General features: G+C 42.1%; 1 protein-coding gene across 2 annotated transcripts in view; it reads left to right on the top strand.

Annotated features, from left to right (window-relative positions):
* The window catches only part of ALDH18A1 (aldehyde dehydrogenase 18 family, member A1), a 41,701-nt gene that overhangs the window by 20,288 nt on the left and 8,423 nt on the right, over positions 1-12,990 (top strand). Inside the window, exons 6-13 of one of the 2 annotated variants that reach the window (XM_010832992.1) lie at positions 66-218; positions 652-742; positions 3,665-3,789; positions 4,802-4,946; positions 5,544-5,617; positions 6,778-6,871; positions 9,299-9,519; positions 11,595-11,732. In XM_010832992.1, the coding sequence (XP_010831294.1) occupies positions 66-218; positions 652-742; positions 3,665-3,789; positions 4,802-4,946; positions 5,544-5,617; positions 6,778-6,871; positions 9,299-9,519; positions 11,595-11,732 (1,041 nt within the window). Of the gene's footprint in view, positions 1-65; positions 225-651; positions 743-3,664; positions 3,790-4,801; positions 4,947-5,543; positions 5,618-6,777; positions 6,872-9,298; positions 9,520-11,594; positions 11,733-12,990 lie in introns of both variants that reach the window. The other variant, XM_010832991.1, reaches the window with a different exon arrangement.

The following is a 12,990-nucleotide window of genomic DNA, read 5'->3' as shown; positions in this document are numbered from 1 at the left end:
TGCTATTCCTAGGAAGTTCACTATTTTCCTCTCCCCCACATTTTCATTCTCTTTAATCCTTTTAGATTTTGGTGACCAATTTGGATTTCCATGATGAGCAGAAGCGCCGGAACCTCAATGGGACTCTTCATGAGCTTCTCCGAATGAACATCGTCCCCATTGTCAACACAAACGATGCTGTTGTCCCTCCAGCAGAGCCCAATAGCGATCTCCAGGGGGTAAATGTGGGTAAAGTATTCATGAGGGTTGAGCATGCTGTAGACACTAATGCCATGCTATGCTGCATGTACTAACACCAGATGTTGGGCATAAACAAAATGGAGAAATGGGAGATAAGCTGGCCTCCTGGAGCAGTGGCTGCATAAGCTCTTGTAAAATCAGGGGGTTTCATTCAACTGGTGAGGCGCAATAAGGATTTAAGGTGGTGCTGTGAGCATGGCTTGTGTGTGTCAGTGGAGAGAAGGAGGCATGTTTGGAGAGGGGGTTGCCAGTTGGCATGGTGTTTTGCAGACTGAAAGGGCCTTTAAGAGCTATCATGCACATGCTCAGATTCGTTCATTTTGCCTGCCAGAGCCTAGCTGAGTACTTCTGTGAACTTCTGTTTGAACTGCATAGGTCCTTTACTCACAACTTTTTATACCTGTATTTTAGGTTATTAGTGTTAAAGATAATGATAGCCTGGCTGCCCGTCTGGCTGTGGAAATGAAGACTGACCTCTTAATTGTTCTTTCAGATGTAGAAGGTACAAAGAAATGCCTATTCTTTATATCCTGTCTTTTAAATACTGTATATGTGAGCATGAGTTCCCCTGATCTTTTCACTGTAGACCATTATTTTCTGAGCCCATATGGTCTGAAGAGGGTTTTATGATTATGATTCAAAAAAGGTGGTGGTGGAGGGGAGGCACCTGGGAGATGAAGTTTGAATGCTGTGAAATGTTGTCATTTCCAGGCACTTTAATTTTGTTTTTTACAACAGCTGTATGGAGATAAAATTCACATAACATATAATTACCTTTTAAAATTTACAGTTCAATGATTTTCAGTATATTCATACAATTGTTCAACCCTCCCCACAATTTAGGACATTTTTAATCACTCCAACAAGAAACTCAAACCCTTAAGCAGTCACTCCTCACATCCTTTGAAACCCTCCAGCCCTTGGCAACCTCAAATCTACCTTCTGTCTCTATTTTTTTTTTTTAATTTATTTTGACTGCTCTGGGTCTTCATTGCGGCATGTGGGCTTCTCTAGCTGTGCTGCATGGGGCCTGTATTACGTAGGCTCAGTAGTTAAGGTGCATGGGTTTAGTTGTGGCATATGGGATCTTAGTTCCCCAGTCAAGGATTGAACCTGGGCCCCCTGCATTGGGAGCGCAGAGTTTTATCGATTGGACCACCAGGGAAGTCCCCCCCTCTGTCTATTGATTTGCCTATTCTAGACATTTTATATAAGTGTGATCATACAGTATGTGAATGTGATCCTTCATGACTGGTTTACTGTTCTCAAGGTTCGTTGATGTTATAGCACATATTAGTACTTCATTTATTTTTATTGCCAAATAATACTCCACTATGTAGATACACTACCTATTTGTAAGTTTTATTTTCCTAATTGTCAAGATGGTAGACATTTAAGCTATTATAACTACTGATTCTGTGAGCATTTGTGCACAAGTTTTGGTGTGAACATACTTTTTATTTTACTTAGGGGTAGAATTGCTGGATCATTTGTTCAAACTTCTGAGGAAGTACCAGGCTTGTTTCCTGAGCAGCTGCACCATTTTACATTTTCCCAGCAATGTATGAGGTTCTAGCTTCTCCCATCCTCACCAGCCCTTCCTTCTTGGTACCTGGCATTTTGATTATAGCCACGCTGGTGGGTGTGAAGTGGTACCGCCTTGTGGTCTTGATCACTTTTAGTTTTTAATGTAAATCGTGAGATACATTATTTAAAACTGGCTCCACTATGGAAATTCCATGTGACTTCTGTGTTCTTGTGTGTTACTCTACTCCTCTCTGCTTTCCCCCTCCTCATGGAGGGGCCCTCCCAGCTCCAACTTGGCTTCCCATTCACTCTGTTCACTTTCTTAGCCTGCTCCCATTTTGATCCATAGAGAATATGGTAGAGGTATCTAAAGTGGGCCAAACCTACAGGATCCCATAAGTCCCCCACTACATTCTCAGCAAGTTAGGAAAAAACCTATTTAGTTCCCTGCCCCACACCCATGGCAGGTTAATATGGCAGGATTTGTTCCTGGTTTAGAGAAAGCCAGCATGTATCCACAAAGACCCAGCATAGCCAGAAATAAATAAATAAAATTATTTTTAAAAATAATAATAAAAATAAAACCCAGTTTGAACTAGACTTTAGTAAACCTTAGTTTTAATGCAGCCTGAAACACCAAAATTGGCCATTGGCAGGCTTGTGCTGTTAACTGTGATTAGTTATCCACTGAATATTGATTTTTAGAAAGATGCCAGAATTTTAAGTACACTCTTAGTGGGTTTGAGAGGCTGCTATAATGAAAAAGAAAAGTAGGTGAAATATCAGAATGCTAGGAACTCGAGGTGTCTAGAGGTTTGGCTTAAATTGTCGCATACTATTTATGATCTCATAGCATAATGCCTTCTGAGAAGAACCAGCCCTGAGCGCCCAGAGCTGTGGGCTGCTGGGTTGGGGCAGACAGGGGCTCTGAGCGGTTGTTCCTCTTTCTGTGTGTAATTGCTGCTCGTGGTCTGCACTGCTTTGTTGTGCACTGGACGCTAGCCATTCTCACCACTCTGACTCCCTTACTCTCTCAGGGAGGATGAATATGGCCTGATTGTATTAAAGATTGGGAGCAGAAGGGTGTATTTTAGCACAAGAAAAGCAGTAACTTGAAACCAGAACATCACTGCCTAAATGTCTGTCAGCCAGCCTCTGACTGCTAACAGTTCCCTCTGCCTGTGCTCCCCTTAGACCTCGCCTTTCAAGGCTCAGATACACTCTTTTTCAAAGTGAAATTGTGAAGATTTTTAATCTTGGATGGTATGCATATAACATTTTGTGTAACTCTCATTTTATGTCAGTCTCCTCAGTTTTAAAGAGGACATTGGCTTTATGGTGACAGATCTGCGCTCTTCTGCTAACTCAGCCTGACCTTCAGAGGCTTACCCATAATGTGGGGAGTGCAGTGTGACTTTTTGAAAGGGTACTCTGAGAGTGAATGAGAACCTCTCATATTTCATGTCCTTGGAAATAGTCTCATTAAAAAGTATCCAGCTGCTGCACTGCTTGCGCAAAAGCCACTCACCTTTTTCAGTTGCATCCTTAAGGTTCAGTATCATAAGTAGCAATGGCAAAGGTGAGGACAGCTTCACTGTAGACTATAGGCAGGACTGGTAAATTTTGTGCCAGGGATATGCCGTGCTCTGATGCTGGCAAACATTCATTTACCAGGCAAAGTTAATAAAAGTATGTAAGGCACGTTCTCCTGGAGCTGATTTTCAGTGTGGGTAGGCTCCATGGACCTCTTAACCTCTTTTCTCATCAGAGCTGGCCAAATAGCAGAATTTACCTGGATAAATCGAGTACAGAGTGGTTGGGAGGTCCCCGGGGAAGTCTCTCTTGGGGGTTGCTCACTTCTGCTAAACAGTATTACTGACTCTTGTTTACTTTTTAGGCCTCTTTGACAGCCCCCCAGGGTCAGATGATGCAAAGCTTATTGATATATTTTATCCTGGTGATCAGCAGTCTGTGACATTCGGAACCAAGTCCAGAGTTGGAATGGGTGGCATGGAAGCCAAGGTAGGACTCTGTTGCCTTTACTGCCCATAACAATTTTAAAACCAAACAGTATTTTATCCTTCTTGCTTTTGTAATTGTTTGAGGGCTGATGTATATAAAGATACAAAGATGATGCATATCTAAATAAAGGTTTCATGAATATTGTGTCCCTGTATTTAGTCATGTCTTTCTATGTATGTATTAGTGATGTATAAAGAATGTGTTCATATTATAACCTCTTAAAGAACAGGGTGTGTATTTTTTAAAATTCACAAATCCTCTTAAGTGTTTTTATTAGAGCTCAAATATTTTCTGATAAAATCTTTTACAATATTCTTCTCTCCCATTAATTTTTCTAAGAAGTTACACCCTTCAGGTATAGCATCATTTGTGGCAATGGCAGAGGTGAAGACCACAACCCCATGTATGTAGCTCAGAGTACTCAGTCATATTCTGGTCAAGCAGCAGGCTGGACACTTGAGTTGAGGCACAACAAGTCAAACGTAGAAGTCACGTGTCTCAGTACCAGTGTTGTGGAGAACACACTGAGCACAAAGAGCAGATTGGTTCCTCTTTAGACAACACATGCCAGGATTGGGCTGAGACAAACACATGGGCTGAGTGTGTCTTCAGAGCTTCCGAGCTACTTGAAAACCTTCCTGCACATACTTAAATTGCTTAGTATCACATTGTATTTTCTTTGTTTTTACATGTTTAAAGTGCAGGGGTCTAGACCCTGCAAAGGTCTGGATCACGAAGTATTGAATACTTAAGTGAATGCCGTTTCAGATATCCCTGAACCTGTGTGATTAATGGTTGTATCATCATGTGTGTTATACTTGTACCTAACCAGAATTTCATAGTCAGTAATGAATAAATGCCATTTGGATGTATTATTATCATCTTAATTGTTCTTTTTAAATATTAGTAAAATTTCTAGATATAATTTGGAATAAAAATCTGTTTCTATACTTACTGGTAAAAATAAATTAAAGGTCTGAATCTCATCCATGGATCTAACTTCTCCCATTAGGTGAAAGCGGCTCTCTGGGCTTTACAAGGTGGTACTTCTGTGGTCATTGCCAATGGGACCCACCCCAAGGTGTCCGGGCATGTCATCACAGACATTGTGGAGGGAAAGAAAGTTGGTACCTTCTTTTCCGAAGTAAAACCTGCAGGTAAGTAGTTCTTCGTAGTGTCCCGTGGTCTGTGGATGATAGCTAGTGCCTCCACGGCCTAGATGGGGCTGAAGACAGAGCTCTCTTAGGAGGAGAGCTCACAAAATTGATGTGCTAATAGTATGAAACATGGTGTAGTTTTGAACACTGCTTGCAAAATTGGATTCTCCTATGTTTTTGTAAAACTTACCTAACCTGACTAACTAAGCCTCCTTTTCTTGCTAAAATCATCAAGTTAAAGAATATAAGTATCCATTTTCTCAACAAACATTTGCTAGGCCCATGCTGGATGCCAGGTGCTAGGGAACACTAGAGATGCAAAGATGCATAACAAATGGTGTGTGTGCTCTCAGATGTTCAAAACGTCAGCATTGTCATATAATCTACATTCAGCAATGCAAACACATTAGAAAATTTAAGCCAAAGTGGAATAGAGAACTCCAAAAGATGTAAATCTTATTGTGTGCAGACAGGTTCTTGTGTTTCTTCCTGAGTTAATCTGGTATGCTCATCTGCCAGTTTATTGGTAAGAGTGATCTCTGGATGTGAAACAAGCATGTCATGACCGTGAGCTGATGTCTGCACATGTTCTTACAGGCCCTACTGTGGAGCAGCAGGGAGAAATGGCTCGATCAGGAGGAAGGATGTTGGCCACTTTGGAACCTGAGCAGGTAATAATCTTTGCTGATAGTTCTGTTGGTTTTCAGAGCAAGTCATGCTGTGAGGTTTAGTGCACAGTCAAGCCTGCTGTTTCTCCATCTATTCCTCAGGTCCCATAGACTTAAATCTGGGTAATAAGTGTGATTCAGATTTATTTTGCCCTTTTTCTCGATTTCATTTTCTCCTCTGTCTTTTATAGGCTGAAGTCTGAGGTAGCTTGGCATCATTATGATGTTTTGATCAAAAGTATCATGAAAATCATGAGACCAGAGAGGATCCCTAATCCTGCCACATACTGGGCAGGGAAATGTAGGAAAGTAATTTATCCCAACTCACCCAAATCACGTAGCTTACCTACAAGATGGAAGCTTCAGTCTGCTCCATAGCTTAGCCCTGCCCTGTCTGCAGTGATTCAGTCAGTTGAAGTAGCAGATGCAATAAAATGTGAGAAAGTTGGGTGGAAGCGGGGGCTGGCTCCCTGACAGTTGTGATGTTAAGGCTAGATTTGAAAGTGATGTATATAGGTTTCTTCTGAGGAGTTCTTTGGCCTGAGAATGGAAAAGAAAATTTGAAATAACTACAAGTAAAGAAAGGAAAGCCCAAGAGGACCTTAGTTTCTCTTTCTCTTTAGTCACTTCTTTTACTCCTTCAATAATCACTACTCTGATTTTCTATGTCTTCTCATCTAGGTGGGTAAGGATTTGGGTCTCCTCCAACATTCAGGACTGGATTTTTACATTAATTGTCATTAATAATTGTCAAAAAAGAACTAGATGCAAAAACTTAACCTGGGAAATCAGGTATACAGCTGGTGCTGTTAAATAAGTGCAGTGTGTATATCATGCTGATTCCAAGTGCTGGCCCATCTCATCAGTGAACCAAATAATGCATGCCTTCTCCCCAAACACAAGGCCACGGTTTGTTAATCATCATGATCAGGAGTGGTACAAGAGGAAGAAAAGTGGAAAGATTAGTACTGAGAGAGGAAGGAAAAATGAGGGGAGTGATGGTAGGGAATGAATGAATGAAGTAAGGAGATTTCAGTCATTGTTAATGGGATTTAGGAGCAAGGCCTGGCACACTCAGAAGAGTAAGTCTAAAAGTGTAATGTGCATTCTTCATGAGTTAACATGTTTGCTTATTTGTGTTAATCTTTTACCTTTCTTCCTAGAGAGCAGAGATTATCCATCACCTGGCCGATCTGTTGACAGACCAGCGAGATGAGATCCTGTTAGCCAACAAAAAAGACTTGGAGGAGGCCGAAGGTAAAGAGCAGGCAGCTGAGTCAGTGTTACGGAGGGATTTGTTTTGGGTTTTAGTCTTTGTTTTACCAATAATTCTTACATCATAGTCTGCCCAAAGATAAGATCGTTATGGAAGAAATTATATATTACACATCATTTTTTATTGCGGGTTGGTGGCTGGTATTCGTTGGGATTTTTTAAGTACATCTACTACCTCCACCCCCTTTCTTAGATATTCTGTACAACACCCACCCACCCCTCACCTGCTGAGGGGCTTTTTGCATTCCCCACACATCACAAGTCAGAAAGGAAAAAGACTGAGGACCGCACTATTTTAGACATTCAGCTAATAGCAGATAGCATTTACTGAGGCCTTTGTGTTGCTGGGTATTATGCTAAGGAATTAACAGGCAGGATCTCATTTTCTCTTTAGAATATGGTGCCTATAAAGTAGCTACTATTTATTATCCCTGTTATACAGAGGAGAAAACTAAAGTAGAAAGAAGTTGTTAACATGCCTAAAACCATAGTCAGTGACAGATCTGGGAACCAAACCCAGATGGACAGTGTATATAAGAATAGCGGAAATAGTTAGTGCAGCCTGTGGTAACAGATAGCTTTATCTCCTTAACCAGCATGTAGTCTGCCATCCAGAAATGCCCTGGAGGTCCTAATGATAGATTCCCTTTAAAAAAACCTTGCAGGGCTCATCAATGTTACTTTCATTCCTTAAAACATTTTTGAGCCATTACCTTGGAACTTTCTTTGGACTTTACATCCGGTCTTTTGAAATTTTGCAGTATTGGAAAACCACAAAAAATGTCATAAATGGAAGAAATCTTTTTTGACATCTTACTGAAATCTTTAGTTTAAAAGAATTAAAACCCACAGAGGTTAAAGCTGCTGCTTAAGATCACACACCTAGTTGTCGGCAGAGCTCTGACTTCTGATCCCAGTTCTCTCTCTCTAGAAATCCATAAGGACACACATGACCTAAGAACAAAGCCTAGCGTATACATGAGCATAGTAATTGCCTTTGATTCGGCGAGCCCAGTTTAGGAAATTTATCCTAGGAAAAGATCGCAAGAGGAAAAAACAGCTCTGCGTGTAAAGATTCTTTAAAAAAGAAAAAAAAAAAAGATTCTTAGAGCAGGATTATTTATCCCAATGAAAACTGGAAACAATCTGAGTGTTTAATAACATTGGTACAGTCATGTGCATTGAACTGTATCAAGTCAATGAGATGTTAAGTAGTAATTAAATTATTTTGGCAACATGGAAAATGTATATGCACTATGAGGTGACAAACTAGAGTGTAATAGTTAATATGCACTACAATTAAAACTTGATTTTTAGCACATGGGGGAAAATGAAGAAAATTAATATAATTGGTTGATGAAATTATGGTTTCATTTTTTTTTTCTTAATAAAAGGTTGGTTGCTCCACTCCAAAGTAAAAGTCTTTTTATTATTTTGTCTTGGTGGTTATGACTATAACAAAGAAGGGGAAATTTTTCATAGTGTCATTCAACATTAATCATAATAATGATTTGTGGTGTGTGTGTGTGCTTAGTCATGTATGACTCTTTGCAACCCCATGGACTCTAGCCCGCCAGGCTTCTCTGTCTGTGGCATTTTCCAGGCAAGAATGCTGGAGTGAATTGCCATTCCCTTCGCCAGGAGATCTTCCCCACCTAGGAGTCAAACCCAGGTCTCCTGCGTTGCAAGCAGATTCTTTTCCATCTGAGCCACCAAGGAAGCCCAGTGATTATTTGTGATATGTGATTCCAAATGGTTTTCCTGACTGCATGTGTATACGTGTATATATATAAATGTGTGTATGTGTGTGTTAAGAGAGATAATCAAACAATGCACTGTTAAATTTAAACTTACCATAATTCTGTTTTATTTTAAAAGAAAACATCTTTACTTCTACCTATTATAAAACAAATTCACTTGTTATAAACAGATAGATCATCACTGTTCTTAAAGCTTTCTGACGTGTCTGTGCACATATATGTGAAATATGTGATAATTAGGGTCATATCATGCATGCTTTTTATGGTTTGCCTTTTACTAGACAGCTTTCCATATCAGTATAGCAACTGCATTGTAGCCCATTGTGTGAATCTATAGGTAGAATCCAGTTCCCACTATTATAAAAATGCTGTGGTAAGTATCCACCTTACATGCAGATTTGCTCATGAAAAGGATAAATTTCTGGAACTGAAGTTGCTGCCACCAAGCTCATGGGTGTCCACACCTTTACATGATGATGTAAGCTGCCAAACTGCCCCTCCCAGCAAAGCTCTGTAAATGACATGTCCTTGTCTCCCCAAGACCCCCTGAGTTCCTTGTCTGCTCCTAACACAGTGCCACGTGTTCAGTAAAACAGCTGTAACCCACCCAGGTCTACTGCTTCATCGTGTGCTCTTCACACCTCTTCAGGGAGACTTGCAACTCCTCTGCTGAAACGTTTGAGCCTCTCCACATCTAAATTGAACAGCCTGGCCATCGGTCTGCGGCAGATTGCGGCCTCCTCCCAGGACAGTGTGGGGCGGGTTTTGCGCCGGACTCGAATTGCGAAAGACTTGGAACTAGAACAAGTCACTGTCCCAATTGGAGTTTTATTGGTCATCTTCGAATCTCGCCCTGACTGCCTGCCCCAGGTATGTGACTAATGCTGGCCATTGGAGTAGGGAATTGGAGGAAGAATGTCTTTTCAGGACTCGAGATAAATCTCCTAGAGGAAAAAAAAAAAAATCTCCTAGAGATATCTTTCGTTTCCCTTCCTTCCACCCCTTCGCCCTCCCTCCTTCCCTTCCTTCCTTTCTTTCCCTAGAGATAGTTTTTGAGACTTTATTCTCATGTTGCCCTTAGGCAATTTATATTTTTGATTCTTCCAGTAATTCTAAAAATAATTCATGTGTCCATTTTACAGTAGAAAAAACCTTAAGCTTATAGAAGTCAATACTCCTGTCACACTTTTAAGGATGGAGCTAAACCTTGAGCCCAGATGAATCTCCCATTTGGTGATGATTCCATGCATCTGCTGCAGGGGGCACAGGTTCAATCCCTAGTCAGGGAACTAAGATCCCATATGCTGCACAGTACAGCCAAAAAGATAAAAACTTAGTTCACCGGAGCACCTTGTTCCGTGACCACAGAGTGTCTGCCACCCTGCTGTAGGCTCATTCATCTAATAGCTGGTTTTGCGCATTTGAAAAAGACCATTTAATATCAGTGACACAGATGGCTTCCTGTAGGTGCATCTCTTAGGAAGAAGAACTTTCAGTAGTTGATGGAGCCTAACATGTGAGCCCTTTAGGAAATCTGAAAAATCACAGTCTATAATTGTGGAGAAACCATGTGGCAAAGATCTTGCCAAGCAGCCATGCTCTGAAGTATAAGATGGAATTAGAGGGTGGCTTTGTTTGTGGCCCTAAATAATTCCCAGAAATCTGGAACCAGTTCCCCACTGGACTGACAACAGGATGATACCAGCTCTTTCTTTGCACTAGCCCCAAAGTTTCAAAGAGAGATTCTGTTTAGAAACAAACAAAGAAACAGAACCTTTTCTTCTAGGGCATATGTGACCCTGGGAGTCCCACATGCTTTGTGGAGGCTGCTCCCTGACGTGATCTAAAACCAGCCGGTCCACTAAGGGGCTCTCATACCGTTGTGGTCTGTCCTCAGCCTGTGGCTGGTGCTGCCACACAGTCCCCTCTGTGTGCGTATCTGTCTCATGAAGAACCCCTAGAGATAACTGTCCGCTGGTAGAAATGGGTCCTAAGTTGCTCTACAGGCCATGTCCATGAAGTTTTTCTGCCACCTTTTATCCATACTAACGAATACTTCACTAGGAAAAAGTTTCTTCTTATCCAGTTACAGCTGAGATTTCTCACCTGGGATCTTAACCTTGGACAGCATCACGGAATCCATGAATCCTGAAAAGTACATGCGGAATGCTGTTTCTGCATTTATCTGGGAAAAGTTAACATAATTTTTGGAAGAGGTTCATGAGCAACAAAAACAAAAAAGGAGTAAGAATTATTATTCTGGAGATAAACATGTTCAAGCAAGTTTTATTCTGTAAAGTTTCTTTTGATATATTACAAAAGCCGGAAGATTTTCATTCATCCCTAGAGCATTCAGAAGGTTCAGCTTCAGGCCTCATCAGTGTCATTAGCCCTTCACTCCCAAAGGGTAACTAACTCTCCTTCTAGATGGCCTGCTTTGTCCTGCCAGCAGTCTCTGCGACAGGTGTGCAGGGGCTCAGCACCAGACATTAGAGCTCTCAGAGCAATGATAGGGCCATGGTAGGGTGTGACCAGAGATGCTGCATAGCCTCAGGTGCTGCTGACTCAGGTGGAGAAACACCTAAGTTAGGAGGCTCCTGAGCACCTGTGGCTGGAGAGGGTAGGGCCTGTGTGACCCTGGGCACTTAACTTGGGTTACTTCGTAATGGTGCTAAGGGAGCTGTATAGTACAGTTTCTTAAGATCTGTGCTTTGGCTCTGGGGTAAAGGTCCCCAGCCCTGCCACTTATAAGCTGTGTGTCCTTGAGGAATTACCAACCTCTCTGGCCTCCAGTGTCCTTGTCTGTAAAGCAGTGGATAAAGCAGGGACTTAATTCACTGGAACGTTGTAAAGGTTAAACACGGTAGACCTTATAAAGTGATCAGCACAGTGCTTGGCACAGAAAATATGCTCAGTGTTTCACTGCATTCCTCTTTGATCTGCAGGTGGCAGCCTTGGCTATAGCAAGTGGTAATGGCTTGTTACTCAAAGGAGGGAAGGAGGCCTCGCACAGCAACCGAATCCTTCACCTCCTGACCCAGGAGGCCCTCTCAATCCATGGAGTCAAGGAAGCTGTACAGCTGGTAGGTTCCTGGGAATGAGCTAGGTCAGGCCCAGAGGAGTCGGGCCAGGTCTTTGGGTGTTTGAAGCAAAGCTCAGGCTGCAGAAGGCCAAGCCACTTGTATAGGCAGGCTTGACTGGAGGAGCAGCAGGTCTTGTGTGCCTGTGACATTGGACAGCGCTGGTGCTGCCTTGGCCCAGGTTGGGTGGCTCATGAAGGTCCCTCTCACACAGCTGTGTTCTGGTACCACTGATTGACAGGAATCATTCTTGAGGTCATAGGCAGCAGGAATACCAGACCTAGAGTGTGAGGCCTGTGCTCTGCTCACTGGCAGTGATGTAGGCCAGATATGTGTTATGAAAGTTTGTCAGAAACCATCATGCAGCTTTTATGAGGTCATGCTATTAACACTGTTATTGTTATGGTCATTATTTTAACAGTTGTGTCACTCTCCTCAACCGTCCAGTGGAGGTTTTGAACTACTATTGAGCACCTACTGTGGACACAGCACTTTCATCCATCATTTCATTTAATCCTCACAACAACCCTGTGAAAAGGATACCATTAATTATTAGGTCCATTTTCTAGATGGAAGAAAAATAGGCTCATTGGTAAAATAACACCCCAGAATCACTCAGAGTTGAGATTTGGATCCAAGCAGACTCCAGATCCTTCTCCTTTTCCCTTGAGGCCCACTCGTGCGTACATTCCAGAATACTGTTGGCTGCTGGTGGGGAGAGGGGTTGGTGTATCTACAAACCTGCCTCATTATGTGCTCCCTGCCAAGAAGCTGGGCTATTCTTACAGCAACATAGTGGATGGAAAGAGCACAGACTGTACGGGTTTAGGTCTCGGCTGCACCATATCCTCATTTAATGTGACAGATTTCCTCCTTCTCCTCCTTCCTGTTGGTGTGTAACGTATATAAAGAATCCTTATCTTATGTGATGTATATGTATGCTCATTGCTCTTTGTGATCCTGTGGACTGTATGTCACCCACCAGGCTCCTCTGTCTGTGGAATTTTCCAGGCAAGAATACTGGAGCAGGTTGCCATTTCCTACTCCAGGGGATCTTCCCGACCCAGGGATCAAACCCACGTCTCTTGTGTCTCCTCCATTGGCAGGTGGTTTCTTTACCACTGAGCCACCTGGGAAACCCATATAATTGTGTCCATATATATATATACACACATGTATAAACCACCCGGACACATAACATTGCCAACACCTGAAAGTTTCCCTTTGCCCTTCCCCATCAGCATGCCCCACCCCCCCCCAC

The sequence above is a fragment of the Bison bison genome, unplaced genomic scaffold (assembly GCF_000754665.1).
Source record: "Bison bison bison isolate TAMUID 2011002044 unplaced genomic scaffold, Bison_UMD1.0 scf7180017862979, whole genome shotgun sequence".
NCBI classification, from domain to species: domain Eukaryota; kingdom Metazoa; phylum Chordata; class Mammalia; order Artiodactyla; family Bovidae; genus Bison; species Bison bison.
Note: the sequence above shows the minus strand (reverse complement) of the source record. Positions and strands in the feature narration are given on the sequence as shown.